This window comes from Culex quinquefasciatus, chromosome 3 (assembly GCF_015732765.1).
Source record: "Culex quinquefasciatus strain JHB chromosome 3, VPISU_Cqui_1.0_pri_paternal, whole genome shotgun sequence".
NCBI lineage: Eukaryota > Metazoa > Arthropoda > Insecta > Diptera > Culicidae > Culex > Culex quinquefasciatus.
In genome coordinates this window covers 18,196,727-18,218,844 of record NC_051863.1, presented here as the reverse complement: position 1 = coordinate 18,218,844, position 22,118 = coordinate 18,196,727, and the positions used below count along the sequence as shown (strand labels likewise).

At 40.2% G+C, this 22,118-nt stretch overlaps 2 protein-coding genes across 9 annotated transcripts in view; one reads left to right on the top strand and one right to left on the bottom strand.

The window, feature by feature from the left end:
- Positions 1 to 22,118, bottom strand: part of LOC6048722 (mucin-5AC) — a 99,672-nt gene that overhangs the window by 45,071 nt on the left and 32,483 nt on the right. For 3 of the 7 annotated variants that reach the window (XM_038264369.1, XM_038264367.1, XM_038264370.1), the window contains 2 exons: positions 18,961 to 18,967; positions 14,576 to 15,163 (listed from right to left, as the gene is read on the bottom strand). In XM_038264369.1, coding sequence (XP_038120297.1) covers positions 14,576 to 15,125 — 550 coding nt within the window. In that variant the 5' untranslated portion in view covers positions 15,126 to 15,163; positions 18,961 to 18,967. Of the gene's footprint in view, positions 1 to 3,930; positions 5,079 to 14,575; positions 15,164 to 18,960; positions 18,968 to 22,118 lie in introns of those variants that run through there. The other 4 variants (XM_038264368.1, XM_038264371.1, XM_038264372.1 and 1 more) reach the window with 2 other exon arrangements.
- On the top strand, positions 36 to 3,855 carry LOC119770107. Of its 2 annotated transcripts, XM_038264374.1 has the most exons (3): positions 36 to 137; positions 270 to 1,885; positions 1,937 to 3,855. In XM_038264374.1, exons 2-3 carry the CDS (start codon positions 272 to 274, stop codon positions 3,623 to 3,625), a joined length of 3,303 nt encoding a protein of 1,100 aa, XP_038120302.1. In that variant the 5' UTR covers positions 36 to 137; positions 270 to 271; the 3' UTR covers positions 3,626 to 3,855. The 2 variants fall into 2 exon arrangements, with proteins under 2 accessions (XP_038120302.1, XP_038120301.1); XM_038264373.1 differs by having other exon boundaries at positions 270 to 3,855.

The window sequence follows — 22,118 nt, the reverse complement described above, 5'->3', positions numbered from 1 at the left end:
GTGTAATTCAGCTGTTTGAGCCGGTGCACAAACTTTGCTTCGCTGAACGACGTTTTCCTGTGCTGGTGCACGGTGCGCACGACGAGTTTGTGCAGGAGGTTAAGTTTGCTTGCTGGCAAAGGCCGGGTGCGAGATCGGTGAGTAGCAAGCTTTTCTTTGATTTGATCCCTGGATTTGCAGTAATAGAGATTTTTGTGTGTTTTCTTTTTATTTTTTTTCTTTGGGAAATTTGGAATTTGATTTTTTTTTACCTGATTTTTGATATCAAGACATGGGTTCGAACGGGTTAGCTACCTCTATTGAGATGTTTAGAAAGTGTACGTCATTTACGGACTGGTCAGATCGACTGGCCTATACCTTTCACGCAAATCAAGTTGCGGCTGATCGCCAAAAATCGCATTTTATGATGATTTGCGGTCCTTTTCTTTTTTCTCAATTAAAATTGCACTACAGCAAAGATGAGCTGGATAAGGCCACTTATGCTGATATTGTGTCAAAATTGAAACAAAAATTGGACAAAACGGAGCCGGACTTAGTCCAACGCTTTCGTTTTAGTCAGCGAAACCAGCAACCTGATGAATCCAATGAGGATTTCGTGCAGGCGGTCAAGATGCAGGCGGAATTCTGTGGTTTTGGGGCGTTTAAGAACGTGGCCATTATGGACAGGGTCCTGGCGGGTCTTCTTGACGGGAATCTCAAAGAGAATTTGCTGAAGGAGGAAAGTTTGACTTTGGACAAGATGGACAAGTTCATCACAACATGGAACATAGCAAAACAAAACGTTAAAGCATTAAACAATCAACCTGGAGAATCTCAATTGGGACAGTACAGTTACTTTACACCAGAACAAATTCATTACATTCAAAAGACAACAACACAAAGGCAAGGGTCTTCACGGTACGGAAATTACAGACAAAATGATGGGTTGCAAGGGCAAAATTTTCCAGAAAGGCGAAACAATTCCAGATTTCAGCCTTATAAAAACTACAATTCTGATTCTCAAGTTTACACTAACCGAAGGTTCAATAACCAAACACAACAACAAAGGTATTTTGACAAAAGCTATGATAGGAGATATCCTCAGACTAGAATTTCGTGTGATTTTTGTGGAAAAATGGGTCATTCTAAGCAAAATTGCTTCAAACTTGATTACTTCAACAGACAATTTGTGAATTTCATGGGTGAGAGTACTGCAGATGATTATTCCTGCAATGAAGGTGGTGAAATTGAGTACGCAAATGCGGAAATGTTCAACCAAATAGAAAACTTTCAAGATAATAATGACCAATGCATGAAAATTTTTACTGTTTTGAACACAACATATGTTAAGCTGGATGAAACACAAATAGAGGACCAAATGGTTGATTTTGAAGTTGATGTTAGTTGCTTGTTGAATGACAGCACATTTTCTATACCAATTGATGATGATAGTTATGCTGACATTGAATTGAAAAGTTTGTTTACCCCGAATTGGGAGGATGATTCGATTTTGGATTTGAACGATTTGTTTGATAAAACTTGTTATAATATTGATGAAAATTGTGATGATGCCCTGAATTGGGATGAAAATTTGTTTTGTGGTTTTGGATTTTTACATGATGAGAACATGGAAGGTGGTGAATGTGAGAATGTAGGTTTTAATGAACTTTTAGCAGATGTCAGCGTGAGTTTTGAAGGTGCCCCAAATTGGGAAGAAAATGTTGTGTGTGGTTTGAATAATTTATTTTTGTATGACGATGTTTTGGATATGAAACAAGATGTGATGTTGGAAAATAACGTGGGTTCGATTGAACATAATTTTGATACCAAAAGGAATATTTCAAGCAATGCAATAGCAGCAAATTTATATTATACCTCAAATTGGGAAGACAGTGACAATTTTGATTTGGAATGTTTATTTACCACTAATGTTAACTCAAATCAAGCAAATCTTGATAACTGTGAGAGTTCGGACAAAAAGCTGCTGATTGGCAATGATGGTTGTGGAATTGAGTGTTGTATTGATGATGTTCAGAATTTGATTTTAACCCCAATTTGGGGAATGTTTCAAGAAAGTTCGGAAAGTGTTTGTTTCGGAAAAGTATTATTTGACGAAGTTTCTGAGATGTCAGAGCGAAAAGGTAGTAGTTTAAGTTTAACGCTATGTAAATCTAATTTGAAAAACGAGCATGATATGCAAGACATTGAATTGATGATAATATTTTTGATTATGATTACTGTAATTTTTTGCCAAAATGGGTTTAAAGCTATACAAATTTCGTTGTTTCTGTACAAATTGATGACTGATATTTTGACGAGCATTGCAAATTTGCAATTTATTTTGATTTTGAGTAAAGGATGTGCTAAAAAGTTAGACAATCGCTTTGTTGACAATTTTTGTGGTCGGCATGATCAAAAATTTGTGGACGATTGCTGGTTGTTAAATGACAAAGTTGGCAAAACGCTATTTTTTCAAAGCGGGAAATTGAAATGTTTACAAGTCATCTATGCCAAATCATTAAATCTGTTTTTGAAAAGTCATATTTGTTACACAATTGAGAAACAACAAATGTTGAACAGGAATCTTTTTAAAAGCATCAAACCAAAGCTGTTGGTTTGTTTGCTTGAAAGTAATCGTTTGCTGGACAGTTTGGCAATAGTCATTGTGTTATTCATATTTTTGAGTTTAGTTTTCTCAATTTGTTTGCTAAGAAATCTTATTCGCGGGCTGACGAAAGTGACGAATGGAGAATTCCATAATTTTAGTGTGTTGGTCATTTGTTCAAATCTGTGCATTTATTTTATTCAAGACGATGATGGTCTGTCATGGAAATTTAGTTTAATTTCAAATAATTATGTGTGCAATGGTACATTGAATGAAAAGCAGATTATAAACAAGTTAAACTATAGCATACCTAAAACTAAAACTTTTCAAGAGAAGTGTTTGACAGATGATCAGATAGTAGATGTGGAAACTCAATGGTTTCAATGGATTTTTTTTGAAAGGGTGGTGAATGAGGTAGTCTCTTTAACTTGGGACATGCCTAGCATTTATTTTCATAATATAGATCAAAATATCTTGATTCCATGCAGTGTTTGCATTAGTTCTCAATCGAAAATCCACAATAGTGATGAATTACTTGTTGTTTCAAGGTCTATTGGCTTTGTTCACAGGCTGATATGCTGGATTTCTGTCCTGAGTTTTAGAGTTGTTTTTACAGTTTTCATTATAAATGTCCTAAAACAATTTTATTTGTATTTTAAACAGATACTCGTACAACATGGTTCCCAGTGGAGCGAGGACAAGAAAACGCGATGGCGCCTAGTAGCACGAATCGTCGTGTTGTGGACTCGAAGGAGATGTGCTGTTCGTGGTGATTGGCAATCAAAGAAGTTGCTGGTGGAGTGCAGCAAACGAAATGACCTTCTACTGAAGACGAAATGCGAAACAACATGGAGATTTCGAACGAGGACACGGGTGGTGCTGGATGCGGCAGAAACCGTCCGTTTAGGGATGTCTCTGAACGGAAAGGAACAAAACGTAAAAAACGTAAAAGGAATACTTCTAACAGTGAAATTATCTGAGATGAAGACTTTTTTACAATTCCTGAACACTAATTTCTTTCGAATTAGAACAAAACGTTGAATTAGATTTTTGTTTGTTACTTAACTTTGCTTTATATAAATTACATTGTTATCATTTCATTAATGAGTTCGTTAACTTTAGTTTTAAGTAAAGGGGGGAGGACTGTTGAGTACCCCTCGTTTGAGTACTAGTCAAATGACAGTACAAATACATGTAACGCGCGTTCTCTAACTTACCTTAAATAAACGAGCTTGTGCTCTATTCGGCCTCTTTTACCGCTGAACTCCAAACGGACGACATCGTACTTTCTGCTCTGCAAACCTTATCACAACACAACTCACATTTCCAATTCGCGGTTGTTTTAGTTACGAGCTGAACTTGGCTTAGGTCGGGGATTGGTGGGTTGCCGACGGCCGACGGGATCGTGGTGTAGTAGTTGTTGAGCTGTTGGCCGTACGCGGCAGCTACTGAGGCTGTCGAGCCGGAGTTGGCCAGGTCCGGGAGGAACGGGTAGGTTTGGTTGTTGTAGATTTTGATGGGGATTTTGGGGTGGGCGAAGTAGTACGGGTTGAAGGGGGGTAGGGCGGGTTGTCCGGGGTACGCTGGGTTTGGGAGGGCTATTGGGGGAGTGTTGTTGCGCGGTTTGTAGACTTGAGGTTGGGGTGGTCCCATACGGCAGTTGAGTACGGGAGTTGCTGGTGGTGTTGCCACCGGTGGGGAGGTATTCCTGGTGCCCCGGCCCAGAACTGACAGCGACGGGTGGCCCAAGTAGGGAGGGAAGTCACTGTTCAGGTTGACGTTGCTCATGCTGAAGCAGATGCCGACGTCGGTGACCATGGCGTTCCCGTAGAAGGGAGAGTCCACAGCGGTTGATACGTGGTGGCCGCTATTGAACGATTGTCCCAGGTTGGACTGGGACAGGCCCATTGCGACCGGGTAGTGTACCGGCGCCGTCGGTGGCTGCATCGTCTGCATGACCTTTTGCTGCTGGCGCGTCTTGGCTAGTATCGAGTAGGGAAAACATTTGTCCTTATCTCCACCGGCACCACCACTTTCGAAGAAGGCACCACCGTTGCGCCTGTTATCGTTGTACATCGCCGCCGAACGGGTCGTCCGATCGCGGCGCGAAATCTTGGCCAGTCCGGTCACCGAACAGACATGCACACACACACAAACCCACAATCACTTGAACACGCGCGAACCGTTTATATCTAAGGGGGGAGGCTTTGTTATCACAGCCGTATTGACACACCTCTAGATCTGGGCACTACGACACGCTAGTCTAGCGTTGCCTAAAACAGTCCACGGTCTGGAATATCACAGGTCAAAAGTTCAGCTGGCAGCTGCTGGCGAAACCATTCGTAACGTTCGTTGGGCAGTGATGACAAGTACAAGTTAATCCCTATTGCTAATAGCCGGCTGTACTGCGTAGAACACAACGTCAACGACGACGACGAGACCCACACCGCGAACACGTCCGCACGCGGCAAACTACAGCAGCTGACTGACGGAAGCCGTGCAACCGGTGCTTCCCAACTCAACTCACCTAATCTACTAGTACAAGCCGGAGCGGGAGCGCAGAGAACTCGTCGTCCGAAGAGAGCTGAGAGTGAGAGCCACAACCGCGGACTTGTGTAACCACAGACGGACTTCCATATTCATCCGGACCTCCCCCCGGTGCGGACCCTGGAACTACGGTGACTACGCAACCTGGAAGGTTTTCCGAATCTGCTTTGAATTGCCAAGTGTTGTTGTGCTGCTGCTGCTGCTGCTGCGGCATTGGCAAGTCAAATCGGGTGGACCCAGGTCGATCTCCATTGGGTCACGCCTCCCAGACGAGGTTAGCAATGTAGATTGGTCGCGGACGGGTCGGCCATCTGGCCAACGCATAACCAGCGCGCCTTCGACCAGGAGATCAAACATCCGTCCGGACTTGTGCTTTTATGTTGCTTATGCTAAGAGAGCTCTGCCTAGAGCTTGTGGATCGGGTGACAACATGGCAAAGTGAATTAAACATCTATCGGTTGGCAATGAAAGTATCGCGCGGGTCCGTGCTTGAATTGGTAATAGAACACTGAACTTGCCGCGCTAATTTTAGCTGCCGATGAATTGCTTTCAAATTTGTATTTTATCAGTTCCCTTTGCTCGACATTTCCTAGTCAGCTTTTTGAGCTTGTTCTTTCGAATAATAAACGATCGATCGATTTTTGAACAGCATATTTGAATTCAGTACAATCAAACACATTAAAAAGTTTCAAATTTACAAATAGTGCTAATATTTTCCTGGCAACAATTTGAAAACTGTTAAAAACTTATTTTTCGTTCTAAAATAAATTCCAAATTGTTTTATATTTGTGTGGCTAAAAGCTAAGAAGAGACTGACAGTAAACTGTACAATCAGCTATTTTACGTAAGAAACCTAGAAACTTCATCTAACTTTATAATAGATGCCTTCGAGAGCTGCCGAGCCTTGTCAATCCGTCAGTTAGGTCACCAGATAGAATCGATCCGACTTCAGGGGAGAGTAAGTTTTCAAACGAACGCAAACTCTGTAGTCCAAACATCCACAGTAAAAAAAATGTCTGTGTAAAATCGCATGCACAAGCATGTAATATTGTATGAGAAAACGTGTACACAAAAAGCATGTACGGAACAACTGGTGAGAGTCAAATCCAGATTTCCAAGTCCGCGCCCCAACCATCTCGGCTATCTCGTCGCTGGTAATAAACTGGATCAACATTGATGTATCTGTAAGTTCCCCATACATCGTGAGCAATTCCATGTCAAATAGGGAATCGGTTGTACCCGACCCTTTCCGATTTCAACGAAACTTTGCAGACATGTTATCCTACGCTTATATAAGCCACTTTTGTGTATATGGAGCCAGTTTCACTCGTTAATGACATTTGGGTAATTCTCCGCCAATTCACACAGCAGTTGCCCCGACCCCTCTTCGATTTGCGTGAAACTTTGTCCTAAGGGGTAACTTTTGTCCCTGATCACGATTCCGAGGTCCGTTTTTTGATATCTCGTGACGGAGGGGCGGTACCCTTCCATTTTTGAACATGCGAAAAAAGAGGTGTTTTCAATAATTTGCAGCCTGAAACGGTGATGAGATAGAAATTTGGTGTTAAAGGGACTTTTATGTAAAATTAGACGCCCGATTTGATGGCGTACTAAGAATTCCTGAAAAAACATATTTTTTCATCGAAAAAAAACACTAAAAAAGTTTAAAAAATCATCCCATTTTCCGTTACTCGACTGTAAAAAAATTTGGAAGAGAAACGCAAAAAGTAACTTTTTTTTCGTAAAATCGCGATAACTCGTGATGTTTATAAGCAAACCCCTTATGTCTATATATCATTTTTTTTTGTAATTGTCTGCTCTACAACTTTGACGAACATTGTTACACTCTAAAAAATAACCCTGCAAAGTTAGAAAAAACACGGAATTTTAAAATGAAAAATTTTGTTCTAAATGAAAAAATGACCCTGCTGGGTCAATGTAGATTCGAAAAGTACATTAAATTTCCCATAAAATGAAATTCGGTAATTCGGTAATTCGGTAATTTCGGAATACACCCTTCCGGCAGCAGCTGAAGATTCATGCAGTCCCACGTCGCATGTTCGGGTGTAGACCTACGGAAGACCTTGCCGCGAGGATAGGTGAGTAAGACTATACGAGCCACCTACGGCATAATTAAATTTCCCATAAAATGAAATGTTCCAAAAAATTTTACAGCCGAGTAACGGAAAATGGGATAATTTTTAAAACTTTTTTAGTGTTTTTTTTCGATGAAAAAGACGTTTTTTCGGAATTCTGAGAACGCCATCAAATTGGGCGTCTAATTTTACATAAAAGTCCCTTTGACACCAAATTTCTATCTCATCACCGTTTCAGGCTACAAATTATTGAAAAACACCTCTTTTTTCACATGTTCAAAAATGGAAGGGGTCGTACCGTCCCTCCGTCACGAGATATCAAAAAACGGACCTCGGAATCGTGATCAGGGACAAAAGTTACCCCTTAGGACAAAGTTTCACGCAAATCGAAAAGGGGTCGGGGCAACTTTTCCCGATTTCGTGTGAGTTGGTAGAGAATTACCCATTTGAGAAGGGCGTAAGTGTTTTAACTAGTTTTGAATTTCTTAATTTAAATATTGGGTATCAAAATTTTCGTAATTGAAAGACGCAACTTTTGGTACCATCACATCTATAGGTCATCGCTGAAATTTTAAAGTTATCGCAGTTTTAGTGAAAAAAAGATGTTTTTTGCCGATTTCGTCATTTTCCTGTTTTTGCGCGTGGCGCGTCGAAAAACTCAGTTTTTATTTTCAAAAAATCATATCTCCGAAACGAACGGTTCGACATCGCCAATTTTTTGATATTTCATGTGAAATTTTCCGAGGAATCCGATAAAAATATTTTCAGACATAGGCTCTTTGGTCCAGACACGGGCAAAACGCCATTTTAAGTTTTCATATGACTTTTTCAATAGTTAAGCTAGATTTTTGGAACTTCTTACTATTTTTCCCAAATAGCCAAACTCATCACCTTTCTTTTGCATCTAAGACAGCTAAAATCGGATGAAATGGCGCGGAGATATGATTTTTCGAAAAAAGTGGTTTTTGCGAAAAATGACGAAAATTGCCATTTTTCGAACCACCCTAGCACGATGTAGGTCACCCTAATGGCCAAACAAAAAAATACGGGTCTAATTATTTTGGCCAAGGAACCCCCAGAAAAATTTTGAGCCCGATCGGAGAACTTTTTTTTCGGTTTAGGCTCTTTTCAAATGGAATTGCTGTATTGCTGTAAGTATCTCAAAGCCGTTGCATCGTATCAAAAAGTGGTCAAAGACAAACTTGTAGGAAATAAGACGGATTTTCTAAAAAAAAATACACTGAAAGAAAAAAACACGGCACTTTCATGCGATTTTTGAATTTTAAAGTTTAAAACTCAAATTTGAAGGATAGCTCGCATTTTTTTTTTCATTCAAAATTTTTGTGAAAATATCCTTAAATTTTACAAAAATACTCATGAAAAATGTATCCTAGGAGCAATTCTGGAGTTTTTTTTTTTTTTGAACAGGTCCAATAAACAGGGTGACCACTCAAATCCCATTTTCAAATTCCCGACTTTTCCAGAAACTCAAAAAATATGTATTCTTATCTAAAGAAAGATTTCAGCCAATATCTCAGATTTCAGTCAATATAAATCATCGTATAGAGTTTCAAAAAAAAAATCATTGACAGTTTTAGTGAAAAAAAACGTGAACTTCAATAATAAATTCCTAAAAGTTTAACTTCTAAAATGTTACCTTCATTTTGATTCAGGGTAAAAACATGAAAAATCTGTCTTTGAAAAATAACCGAATTGAATATCTATTATTTCAACGTTTATTTTAAAATTACCATACAATAGTAGTTTATGCAACAAGTTGCAAAAAGAGGATTTTTTGCAATTCCAAAAAAACACACACTGAGTGAAATTTTATGTCAAATTTTCATGTATTTTGTCAATAAATCGTTTAAATCAAAAAAATGTTGAAAAGTGTTACTTTTCGAAACAAGTGCTGAAAAGTTCAACTTTTCAGCACCCATTTGAGTGCTGAAAAGTAGAACTTTTCAGCATTTATTTTGAAAAGTGTTGCTATTCGATTCTGTTATTTTTGGTACAGAAAAGTAGGCTATTTCGTCGTTCAAGAATGTCAGGAAAAGTAAGTAGTTTCACGACGGAATTGGTTTTTGGGGGTTCTTGGCAATTTCTATATGACAGACTTGATCTTTTAATCTCTAAAATATTCCTAGCGATTTGCGGTGTTCTACAAAGTTGTTCTTTAGATCAAAACCTATGAGAAATCCAAGAAAGGAATATTTGATAGTATTTTCCAAGAAGATGTAAAAAATTACAATTCTTTATAGTAAATTGATTAAAGTTCCATACTAATCCATATCAAACCTGGAGCAACTAAACCTTACCCAAATGAGTTAAATTGTTCAGGCTCAGGCTCAGGTTTCAGGCTCGAAATCAAACACTTTTGTCTTTTTCGATATAATCGTGAACCACACTAATGGTCAACCAAACAAAACGTGTTTGTTTTTGTTTACATCGCTTGCTCTCTTTTCGTTTCTCGGTCAAACATTAAAACGCGTTTTTTCTCGGAACGTCAAAAATCGACATGCGACAAGTTGGCACAACAGCGTCGAAATTTCAAAATCTACGGAAAGTTGACGTTTCCATATCAAAGATAAACAAACAACTGCATAGCAACGTATATCAGCCCAGCAAATTTTCCAAATTGATTGTAGATGACGGCCGTAAGTTACGTACTTTCCTAAGTAACTTATCTATTGTACTTTACTTAGATGTTCTAAGCTAAGTGGTTGTAGATGGAGAAATGCTGTAATTTATTGGTATTGCTTAGAAAAGGATTAACTTCTATCTGTCACCCTCTCTCTTTCTGTAATCAACTCCGACTGACACCCAACTAAACCATGCGTGGATAACAAATTCCCAATACATATATTTTCCAACTTTTCTGAAATTGGAATTTCAAATTGGGGGCAATGGCGATGGACGAGCTCGCCTGGAGCCGCCAGTGGCAGTTGATGATCGATCCGTCAACACACCCGGGAAGGCCGGTCCTCCAAGCCAAGTGTGTGCCCCTTTTTCTTCCCGAATGTTCCAGTCGCATCCGTTGCGAAAGATCTTTCGAGACGTGGTGGGCGTAGCTTGGACTGCTGGAAGTTTGCAGTCGACCATCTCCAGTTTGGAATTGCAAATCGGCGGAGTTGGGTGTGCAGGGCAGGACACTTTCGAGTTGAGTAAGTTGGCAAAGGTTGGGCTAGGGATTAGCAGCAGCCAGCAACTACTTATGGACGTTGGTATTTGGACGTGCAACAATGTACGAAGAAAATTTGTAGCTGCTCTACAAAGGTGCCACTGAACCTGGGTCTGCCTCGGACATCTTGGTGCGAATGTCCGTGCGGCGACCAGATCACTCTCGTTCTGAGGCCCCAGGCAGGGGGCAAAGTGGACAGACACGCTGGAGTCACGTTTTCGAACCGGTGGTGTTGTTTAAATTCAGTTCAACGGACAGCCTCCCATCGACGCAGGAATCGATTGCGAGAGAGATTGGCTTCTACTGTTGAGAGGCGTTAGAGATGGTCGTACGGATTCAGTTCAAAATGATCATCCAGCCAGGACACGTGTCCCGCCCCCTCCTGGAAACTATCAGGAAGAAAATCGAGGCGCCTAATCACGCATGTAACAAGGCTAACAAATGCAACTGGACCAAGCTGCAAACGGTAGTTTGCCGAGGGTTTTGCATTTGTTTAGTTGCTTTCTAGCTTGGTGCAAATGTAGGACCAAGAGCTTTTTTGTATTTGCATGTGATGAAATTTAGATGCTTTGAATCTAGCTGACTTCTTGGGGGAGATGGATTTTCAGCAACGCTATTTGCTTAGAATTAGCTCGGAGCTGTTAAAGTTGGCATCTTAGCTTTTGGTTTGGAAGCCAAGCATCTTCGAGGAAACTATAGATTTATACTTTCAACTGATTTTTTTATAAACTAAATCTCCGCTTATTGTCACTTTATCCTGACTAGATTATCTGCAATTTCTATTTTTTTACGATCAAGGATACCAATTTTTATTAAGTAGGTCCTGAAAATCTCGAAAATATATATTTTTGCAATTCCGTCGTGAAACTACTTACTTTTCCTGTCATTCTTGAACGACGAAATAGCCTATTTTTCTGTACCAAAAATAACAGAATCGAATAGCAAAACTTTTCAAAATAAATGCTGAAAAGTTCTACTTTTCAGCACTCAAATGGGTGCTGAAAAGTTGAACTTTTCAGCACTTGTTTCGAAAAGTAACACTTTTCAACATTTTTTTGATTTTAAACGATTTATTGACAAAATACATGAAAATTTGACATAAAATTTCACTCAGTGTGTGTTTTTTGGAATTGCAAAAAAAATTTGTATGGAACTCGTTGCGAAACTTGATTTTTTCAGCACTCTTCGTATTTATCCAACTCGGTGACTCGTGCTGAAAAAATCCTCTTTTTGCAACTTGTTGCATAAACTACTATTTCAACCATTTTTACAGGTATGCTAGATTTTTTGACCGATAACTTTGTTTAACATTAATCTAACCTTTGTTGCAGAAATTTGACTTTACTGACCTCAATCGTATATTTGCACCAATTTCAGTTTGAAGCATTTAAAATACGGGATTAAATTTTTTCAACCCTAACATAATAAACTCTATCTTTAATCACCGTCTTTCTATAGCAAATTGCATGCAATGGAACATTTTTACAAGTATTTTATTCTTATTGGACGGTCTGGCTTGATCATGTTTTAATTTTATATTGGAACCAAAGGCACATTATTGTTGATTTTAGAAATAATTTTATTTGGTTCAAATATATCAAAAATCACAAATTAAACATGGGAATTTTATCAGAGTTTCGCTACAAATAGTCCTGACAAAATTTCAGAATAAAAAAAGTAAACTCGGAAAAATCATCTATTTTTTTTCAAGATCTAAGAACTAGGTTATTTGCTATCAACTTTTTTTCCTAAAGAATCGACCACTAAATATTTACATCATTCAGAGTTTTTTTTATTGTTGGATCATCACACTATCGGAGCATACACCCATAAGAAAAATGCGCTGCAGAAAAAGTCATCTACAGTCCAGACTCGATTATCCGAAGACCTTTGCAAAAATTAACTTCGGATTCTCGAATCCCACCAAAAATTGTTGTTGTCATATTTTTGATTGTTGAGCTGTAGTGTAACCCCTAAGCTACTCTAAAAAAGTGATTTAGAATTTCTAAAATCCAAGATGGCGGTGATAAAATATTGAAAAAAAAATCATTTTTGTATCTTTTACTAAAGAAAGATATAGAACAGGCCTAGAACAACTTTTTAGTGATAAAGTTTTTTTTTTAAAAAAAAGCTTAAGAATCAAATTCGAAAAATCTGTTTTAATTTTAAAGGCAATAAACCATTCAAATTTGACTAAAATGTGGTCACAAAACTCGAATTTGATGTTAAAAATAAGAAAATAAAAAATAGTTTTTTTTGTTCGTGATTCGATTATCCGAAGTCCTATACCCGAAGCTTCGGATAATCGAGGCTTCGGATAATCTTTTCTGGACTGTATCTTTTTCTATATTTTAAAACAGCTTTTATGTCAAAACATGTACTAAACACGCTGTACACGTATAATTTTTTTGAGCTTTTTTTAAAGGTCCAATAAACCAAATTTCCAGTTTTGCTTTTTTAGGGGTTTATGAAATTTCAGCAAGAAAAAAAATGTTTGCAAATTGCACCAACGCAAGCCGGTGGTTATGTATAGGTGCAGTGCATTTAGAATAACTCACACCAGATTAAAATGAAAACAAAAAAAAACACTTTTATATGTTTGTGTTGTGTAGCAAAATCATGAGAATGTATTGTTTTGCACTAATACAATCGAAACCAAAGTGGTGCGAGAGTATGTGTGAGTGAGAGAGATAAAGAGAAGGAGAGAGGACGGTACGGCAACAAGGTGTTTGCGGCACGTCCAACACGTGCTCATAGTTGTTTTTGTTTTGGTAGTGCCAGTCAACATTACTGTGGTGTGAGAGTTTTTCGTTGGTGTTTGTATGTTTTGATTTGGATTTTTTGTGTAAGTTTGGGTGTGAGAGAGTGTGGGGCGAGAGTTTATTTTGTTTTGGATGAGCAGAGATGACACTCTTCCAGTCTTCTTTTTGCTGAGTATTGTTATTAGCAATACAATTTTATAATAAGTTGCTTTTTGTTGTTGTTTTATAGATCTTGAGATTAGACTTTTGTAAACCATTGCAAAGCATTGCGAATCAATCCGTATACAGAGGATGCTAATTTAAAAGAAATGGAAAGCGTATATTTGCTTGTATAATTTCCATTTTCTATTCAATTTTCATGAGCAACCTATTAACCAAATTTTGGAAACCTGACCAGCATTTCCCAAACATAGAGTTCAACTTCAATTACTTATAACTTAGCCGCTACTGTCACTGATGGGTTATCTACAATTTAACTTAGAATAGTTATGGCCTATCTACAATCACTTAGCTTAGAAAATTTCACTTAGCTTAGGAATTTGAATCAATGGAAATGAATCTGAGTTTCTACAATGGAAAAGTAATCAAATTAGAAACTGACGTTTGGTTTGGAAAATTTCAAAATCTACGGTAAGTTGACGTTTCCATATCAAAGGTAAACAAACAACTGCATAGCAACGTATATCAGCCCAGCAAGTTTTCTAAGTTGATTGTGGATGACGAACGTAAGTTGCAGACTTTCCTAAATAACTACTTTACTTAGATGTTCTAAGCTAAGTGATTGTAGATAGGCCATTAATTGTTCAGAACAGATAAGTTGACAATATATCGATTATATTATTCCTACAGTTACTTCCTTGACACACTGGGCTGTTATACGTTGCTATGCAGTTGTTTGTTTACCTTTGATATAGAAACGTCAACTTAGCATAGATTTTGAAATATTTGTCAAGTCACTAATTTCCACGAAGTGATTTTGTTTGCCTTTTTTCGGCATTCTCCTCAAACGTCAAACCATACAAAATTGCTGCCGAATATTTCCGGGAGAGATTCGGAAAAAGATCCGGCAGCAATTTGTATCGATTTGACGTTTGCTGAGGGTGCCGAAAAGTTTGGTTATGTTCTGCTTGCAAAAGACAGTGCACCAAGTGATTTGTTGACATTTTTCGGCACCCTCCGCAAACGTCAAACCAGTACAAAGTTGCTGCCGGAAAAGATCCGGCAACAACTTTGTACTGGTTTGACGTTTGCGGAGGGTGAAAAAAGCTTGGTTATGTCACTGCTGGCCAAAAAAAAACAATACTTTTCCATTGTAGAAGATCAGATTCACTTCCATGGAGTTACATTCCGCTTAGTACAGTTTCCTTTGCTAAGTGATTGTTATTTTTTGTGAGAAATCACTTACCTTTGACGTATCCACCAGAACTGTGATTGCTGGCGTTGCTGATGGTGCGCTTCCGGGAACCGCCACTGATGACCGGCACGATGGTGGCCGTTCCGGTGGGATGGAGCCGCTGCGCCGACGGCAGGTGCTGGCCAATTTTGGACCCATTGGTGGCGGTGGTGGTTGTGGTCAGGTACGCAGTCGTACCTTGGGGCACCAGCCCGGTGACCAGAGCCGTGGTCGTCGTGCCCGAACCGTTGATCGGGGACGCCAAGATCCGCGTCGAGGATCCGTTTTGGCTTCCGGACGCCGTCAGAATTACCGTGCCATTGCTGATCTTGCCGATCGGCGGCTGGAAGCGACTTGCACTTACACTAGTACTATTACTAGGGATAAAACTTATCGTACTACTACCACTGTTCGTATTTACACTTCTGTTACTACTGATGGAGCCGTTGGTCGGTATTATCGAGACATCACTGTTCAGCCTTTGGGGCTGCGGCGGTTGTTGCTGTTCCTGCTGTTCCAGAAACTGTGCTGCCTGCAGCAGAGTATCGAGCCCAGAAAACATCGCTGTTCTTCAAGGGTTGCGCGCGCTCCGACAAAGATCTGCAACAGAATAGAAAAAAAAAGTTCCGATTAAAGTCGACCAGTTTCATCTCATTCGCGAGTGGGACGGTGGTAATCAACCGACTTCGCTCAGCTAATTAAAATAATAACGGTAGATGTTTGTTTTTGTGTTTCGCGCCTCTTTGGTTCACACACAAAAAATCGCACATCTGCCGCGCATTGGTGAGTGCTCGTCGCTTGACGAGTAGGAGAAAGTCACGCGCGGAGAAGTTCCAAGCACTTTTCTCTCCAATTCTCCAGACACGTCGACCGGATGGAACAAAGTAGAACGAAGATAACTTTGCGCTTCTTTCAGTGCAGAACAATTAGAAATTTAATAAAAATGATGTAAATTTTGTAAAAATCAGGAACAGAATCAATGAATAAAGTGTTTAAAAAAATTACAAGCAAAAGTCTAATACTTTTTCCTGACTTTTCCAACAGTAACGACGTACATACGTATTAGTGGCGGCGCAGTGAAAACGAAACCAAAACATACCGACACGCAAGTGTCGGTGTGTGTGAGAGAGAGAGAGAGTTTGGTGAGAGAATCTATCAGAGCTTTAACATGACTTGCTCGTTAGATTTATTTTGTGTGAACTCATCAAAAAATCTATTTGAATAGAGAAAACGGTTTGAAGAAACATGCAATAAAGTGTTGGAAAATTGCCATACAAACAGATTAAACACAGCGAACGAAAAGCAACGCATGCTGTGAAAACTGCAAATGTATGAGTAAAAGAATTACCCTCGCTCTCTTTACACGCGTTCGAAACGTGCAAAAATCGCACTCTCTTTCTCTCGATTCGAGAGGTAAACTCTCTCACGCAAACGCACCTCTTTTTGTGCGTTTCGGACCATTTTTCTGCTCTAATCACCTCATCGCACGTTGAAACGTACACATTTGTCGGGGGGGAACCGGTTTTAGTTTTATCGCTTGTGTGTGCGTCACGTACGCACTTTTGTTTATGCGTGTGGGTTCCGTTCGGTCAAGTTTCTTGGGGATTTTTTTTTTGGTGTGGAAAAGAACTGCCAGCCGGGCAGTAAATAGTGTATAATTTAAGAAGAACAGAAAGAGCTGTTCCGTTCCGTTCAATGCACTAATAACGATTCAATTGCGCTCTTATATGAATTCACAAAGACACATTTACCAAGACAGCAGAAAACATGGCATTGGAAAATCAGACATCAGAACAAAGAAGACATTGAACGTAAAATGAATTTTACGTAAATTTTACATCAAAATTTCAAGTGCATTTTTCTTCAGCGCGGGCATTGCTAGAGGGCATATAAAAATAAAAATAAAATTGCACTTATTTTCCGCCCCATCTGCTGACGATTAAATATTAACGCGAAAAAAAAAGTTGCACAAACACAAGAAAGCGCGAGGAAAACAAACAATAACGCGCGAGTGTGCGTGAGAGAGAAAATAACTAGTCGGGAGAGCGCACAGAGTGCGCCTGCTCTCCCTCTCTTATTTAACGTGTGTAAAAGAGAGAGAGCGAGAGCAACGCTACTTGCACATTGTTGCACACAGTCAAATGTAAAATGTAAAGCATAAAAAAAAAGTTTCGAAACTTTTGAATGGCAAGGTCATACCTGCAAGAACGCATGACGCACTCATTAATACTGTGTGTGTTGATGAGCGAGGGATTTTCTTCTTTTCACTTTTTTTTTCAGCAATATTTTGCATTTTGTTTGCAAATATTCTGATTGTTTTATTACGATTGCTGCATTTTATTTTATAAAATCAGCATTAATTCTCGCTTATTTTTTCAAAAGGTCTTATGTACATAGGAAAGCATTGGTTGTTTCGAAAAAGTAATCTAGAATTATTCAAAATCGGGAAATCCAACACATTCGAAAACGCTTATAGGGGAAAAGCATGTATTCACAACGGGTACCTTTATTGGACCATTTCAAAAAAAAATCTGGATCTTTTGTCACAAAAAATGTGTAATTTTACCTCTGAAAATGTGTAATTTTATCACTAAAAGTGTCAGATGAACATAAAGAAATAAACATATACATAAACATAAACTATTCTGGTGTAATGTCGCTTTTTCCGTCTAAATTGAGTTAAAATTACATCATAAAAGAGGTAATATTTAACCTTCTAAAATTACCTTCCAAATTTACACAATCACTACGAAATTGTGTTCATTTGTTCATTGATACAGTTCATCCCACTGAGTGGCTTATATTGCCAGATGACCATCTCATAGTCATCGAATTTTGGTGGCCGATACGGCAAAGGCGCGGTTCGATATGTCAAAGGTATTGGGTTCGAGTCTCGATGTCGGCACTTTTTTTGGTTAATGAACTTGTTTGAAAATGAACCCATGAGAATAACGCTATCGCCAATCTCGGGATTTATCCTCTGTGTCCGTTCACAGTACCTTTATACTATCAGATCGTGTTCTTTATTCTCTCGGATGGTGCTGCCCAGTTCTGGGTGTACCAAGAAAACAGTAACCAGTAATTTAAGAGGTGTTGCAAACCTATAATAACGGAGAGATTTGCTGAGGCAAATCCAACAGCCGATAAGTTAACTTTCGTTTTGACTAAAATCTTAGCTGCGTTTGCTAAAAAGTTGTTAATCAATCAATTTTTCTTCAATATTGTAAAACAAGTTGATCTTTTATCTCACATTCAAACATTCCTGGAACTGAGTCCTCTTCATATTCAGAACACACAAGAAAACTGAAACCAATAATTGGTTCTTTTTCCCTATGGGCACTCTTCTTCGATTAAGGTAAAAAACCTGTTTCGGTCAAGCTGTATGTGTTCCGACTATTTTCAGCTCGACCCAGTTGTCGGTGTGGTTGCTGATGTCGCTCTTAGCTGGAATCACACGAGGTACGTGACCAACAACCGGTAGGTGATTCACTAAGCACTGGCCTACTACGACGATGCACTGCGGGGCTGTGTGTCTCAGCATGTGTCAAATTCGCCATTAGAGCACCGTAGTCGATGGCTACTTTGTTGACAGGCCCAGAAGGACACGAGGTCACCGCGTACAATGTCCTATCAACATTGTCGCCGCCTACTGGCAGATGCAGACTGTTCCGGGGTGGTTGTGTCGTCGATTGACGCATTGGGAAAGCATTTCTTTGTTCAGCGCGAGTGACACATGCGCGCTCGACACCACCTTGTCGCGGCCGAACGTGAGGCGCGCGTCCGAACGGCTCGGGTGCACTTTATTGTGGTGCCTTGATCGTCGTTGTTCGGCGTCCACCGAGCAAGGTTGTAAACAGCTCCTAAGGCTACATCAATTACCACCGCATTGGTCGTTGGTGTTGGTGCTCGGTCGTGATTCCCCTCGGATTCGTCGCGTAGACCGCGGAGTCTGGCTGTGTACGCCGATACCGGCGTGTGGAACGTGCCACTTACACTGTTTCATGGCCAATCTCCACGGTCGTCGTCGTCGTGATGTGCTCATCGATATACTGTAGAGCTGGGCTGCTCTGAACTTGTGTGTTTGGGCTTGCCGCCGACAACACATGTGATTCTCTACATAGTCGCTCACGTGTTGGAGGTGGTCGCGCGAAATAGCTATGCAGTGTGTGACTGTCGTGGTTCCGATGTCGACTTCGGTGCCAAAATTGGGGATTTGAGGACGAGGGTGGTTCAGTATCAATTCACTGCCTGATGATTTCCTAAAGTTTACCACCTTTCACCTATTAGCGAGGACTAAACCCTTCCACCGTTCCCCTAAAGGGCTTCTCAGTCGCTTTTGAATGTCAACCAAATTAAACGTCAGATTAGATTTTACAGCAGTTGCCTCCCCCGCTTACCAAGTTTCTGTAAAAAGAAGGGAGAACAAAAACACAACCATTAACTGTATTGTTTATTTGCTAACATTGAATACGTTCTTTGACATGAATCCTTTGAGGATCGTTAGATCAACTTTTTTTCGGACTTTTATTTACTATTGCAAATTTGGCGCGCAGACGCCATGATGGCGTCGCGGCGCGGTCAGGTTTTTTATTTGCTGTTTATATTTTTGGAGCACGTACAGCCGCAACTCAACGCGGAACGTCACCATTACCACCGCAAAATGAGGGGATTGTTTTTATTTTGAGTGGTAAAATTTTCACCAAAGAAGAGGCACATGATGCGCGTACTTTCTCGGCCGAATGGATCGTGACACAGAACAAGGTGTAAACACAAAAGAGGTTGGACCTTTTCTAATCTAATCTAACCCAGAAACAGCCAGTCCGACGAAAGCATGCACAGCCCTAATGCGTTGTGTTTACCGCAGAGAGGATTGCGTGAACGCATCTGCACAGAATCTACAGGGGACGTGAACATACCGTTTATAACAGTTTATAGTTTATAGAATCTTTTCAAAAGAAACTCCCAGGGCTCCGGCGATGGCCTGATATGAGCTACCGAACAACATTGGCAATGTAGCGTCGTTTGTTTACAAACATGAGATTGTTTGCGGATGAACCGAAAAAATTACTTTTCTGAAAAAAAAGTCTAAAAAACCTCTTTTATCGTGATTCTGATCAAGATTGCACATCAAATCATCGTGGCTTTAGTGTATCTTTTAGATAAGTTTTGAAATTAAGCATCAATTAAAACAAGTTGCAAAATTTCTAACTTCAGCCATGTGCAACAATTTCCACATCACCCATGCGGGAAACCGATAATGGGGTAATTCATGCGTTCAAACTGTCAAAATTCCAAAACGTCATTGCCAATCTTCGGTTCGCTGCTTTTGTTCCTGTTTGAAGTTTCGGGCCGAGACTCTGGAAACTCCAGAAAGGTTTTTCATTGAGCTATGGTAACAAATCCGTAGAAAAGTGCGACAAAATGTTTTTCTTTTCCGGGAGCCACGTGGGCAGTCCATCGGAACAACCAGTTGCTCTTCTCCGGCGTTTGAACCCCTTCTCTACCCCCCTTCTAGAAGCCGGCAAACAAGACTGGGGAGGAAAATTGGCGAAAAAAACAGCACCAACACAAGTGTGCGGTGGAAAAGTGATGGAAAAATCGACAACAACCAAGAGGCACGCGATGTCTGCGCATATTCGTAATTTTTCCGGGTTTTGCCTGGTGGTTGTGGCGGTGGTTTCCGGTAGGGAAAAGCAGTTTCAAAGCAGTCGGTGACGTTGATTTACTTTTAAGGAAAAGTTTCTTAAATTAAAAGTATTTGTTCTTTGCTAGTACGTCATTACTAGGCTTAGTGATTTTTCACGCTCGAAAATTGCAAATTTCACTGGTACCACAATTTCAAAACACCAAATTTCACGCAAATTTCGCGGAACTTTAAAAATGTTCAAATGACTCTGAAAATCCTATGTTAAAATCAGATAAACTACTTTTTGTGCTTCATTATATATCATTCTTCACTTATTTTGAATGCGACACAAAACAATTAGGATTTAAAAAAATCCTCCTGGTTTAGGGATGGGTTTTTCACATATTTTGAAACAAAATGTAGGGCTAGCGTATTCTCATTTACTGAACTGCTCTTTTAATATTCGACTTATAAAGCGTAAATGTTTTCGCTAATTTGCTTCTGTTATATCATTTTACATTTTATTGAATTTAATATCAAAGCAAGATTTAACAATCTTCTACGATCAAAATGAGTATGTTTGCGCACATACTAGCGTCAGATTCCCGGTGCCTTGCAAAATCGGATCTTTCTTGTAAATTAGAACTCGCGGATTAAACAGAAAACATTTATTCTTGATTCGTCAGGTTTTATTCGCGGTCAGTTAATTGGACGGGCTAAATAGTGGACTGTAAACACTTAATCTTAGCTAATCTGCGTCTGATATGGTCTGAACTGGTCAGTAGTACGGTCTGCAGAGCAATGACCAACCGTTAGTCGGTTTCTGCTGGCCAAAGCTACTTAATTTGAACCCTAAACTCCAGACACTCACTGATGTCCTGTTATTATTGGTATTTGTGTTATGCTGTTGAAGTGAGTGCTGCTGTACTAGAGCATAATCTGCACTGGCTCACAAAATCTGTTTGGACCTGATTTCGGCGCGTTCATACCGCCCGCCTTGAAATACTTAGTATTTTAATTAAACTCCTACTTGAACCAGTGCCTATGGATTAGTCTACTGCCCTGAATCTGAACAGATCTGATCTGAACAGTCTTGTCTGTCAGTGTGTTGTTCTTTCACTGTTCAATTTTTCTTCTTTTCTTCGACCGTGTTTGGTAAACTGCTACCGCTAATGTTGACGACGATCGTGTCGCCCTCTGTCTGCTGTCGCTGCTGTGCGTGACGACTGCAACTGGTTCGCCATCGTCTGGTACAGCAACTGCTGCTGAGTCCGAATGCATCTTGCTGGATGCACTCCTGCGTCTGCGACCGTTGATTGCTGCCGAGTGTTCCAGCGCTCTGCACCTGTTAAGGAAGACCAGTAAATGCCCAGAAAAACTGTTGGAATGTATGGTACTTAACTCTGGGCAGAGTCGGGATGGCAGTTCCGACCCGTCCGATCAGAACAGCGCCATCCCCGATTGCCTTGTGCTGGAACTTCGCTTCAGCTTCTGGCGTGCTGAATTGCTGGAGATCACCGTCTGTTGTCGTGCGGATCTGTTGTTGTTGTGGTGATCCAGCGCTGTATGTGCGGCATATTTTTGCCGCCCGCCATTTCCACAGCCATTTGCCGTGGTCCGCTGATCTGTGGCTGGTGTGCCGCTCGCCATGAGCTGCTTCTGCTGCACTCTCGGAGTGCAGCTTCCGTCGTCTGCATTTGCAGACTGCTCCGTGCTCGAATGTTCGGTTTTGCGGCTTCGGTGCCGCCCGCCGTAGTAAGCTGGTTGTGTTGACAACTAGTGTGTCGTATCCATCGTGATCTGTTGCGTGCGCCGCCCGCCGTTGTCAGTTGTGGCCCTTGAGCCACCGTCGGTTTACTGCTGTTGCTGGACTGTCTCAACAATCCTGTCGTACTTGCGGCCCGTGCGCCGCTCATCGTGATCCGTGTG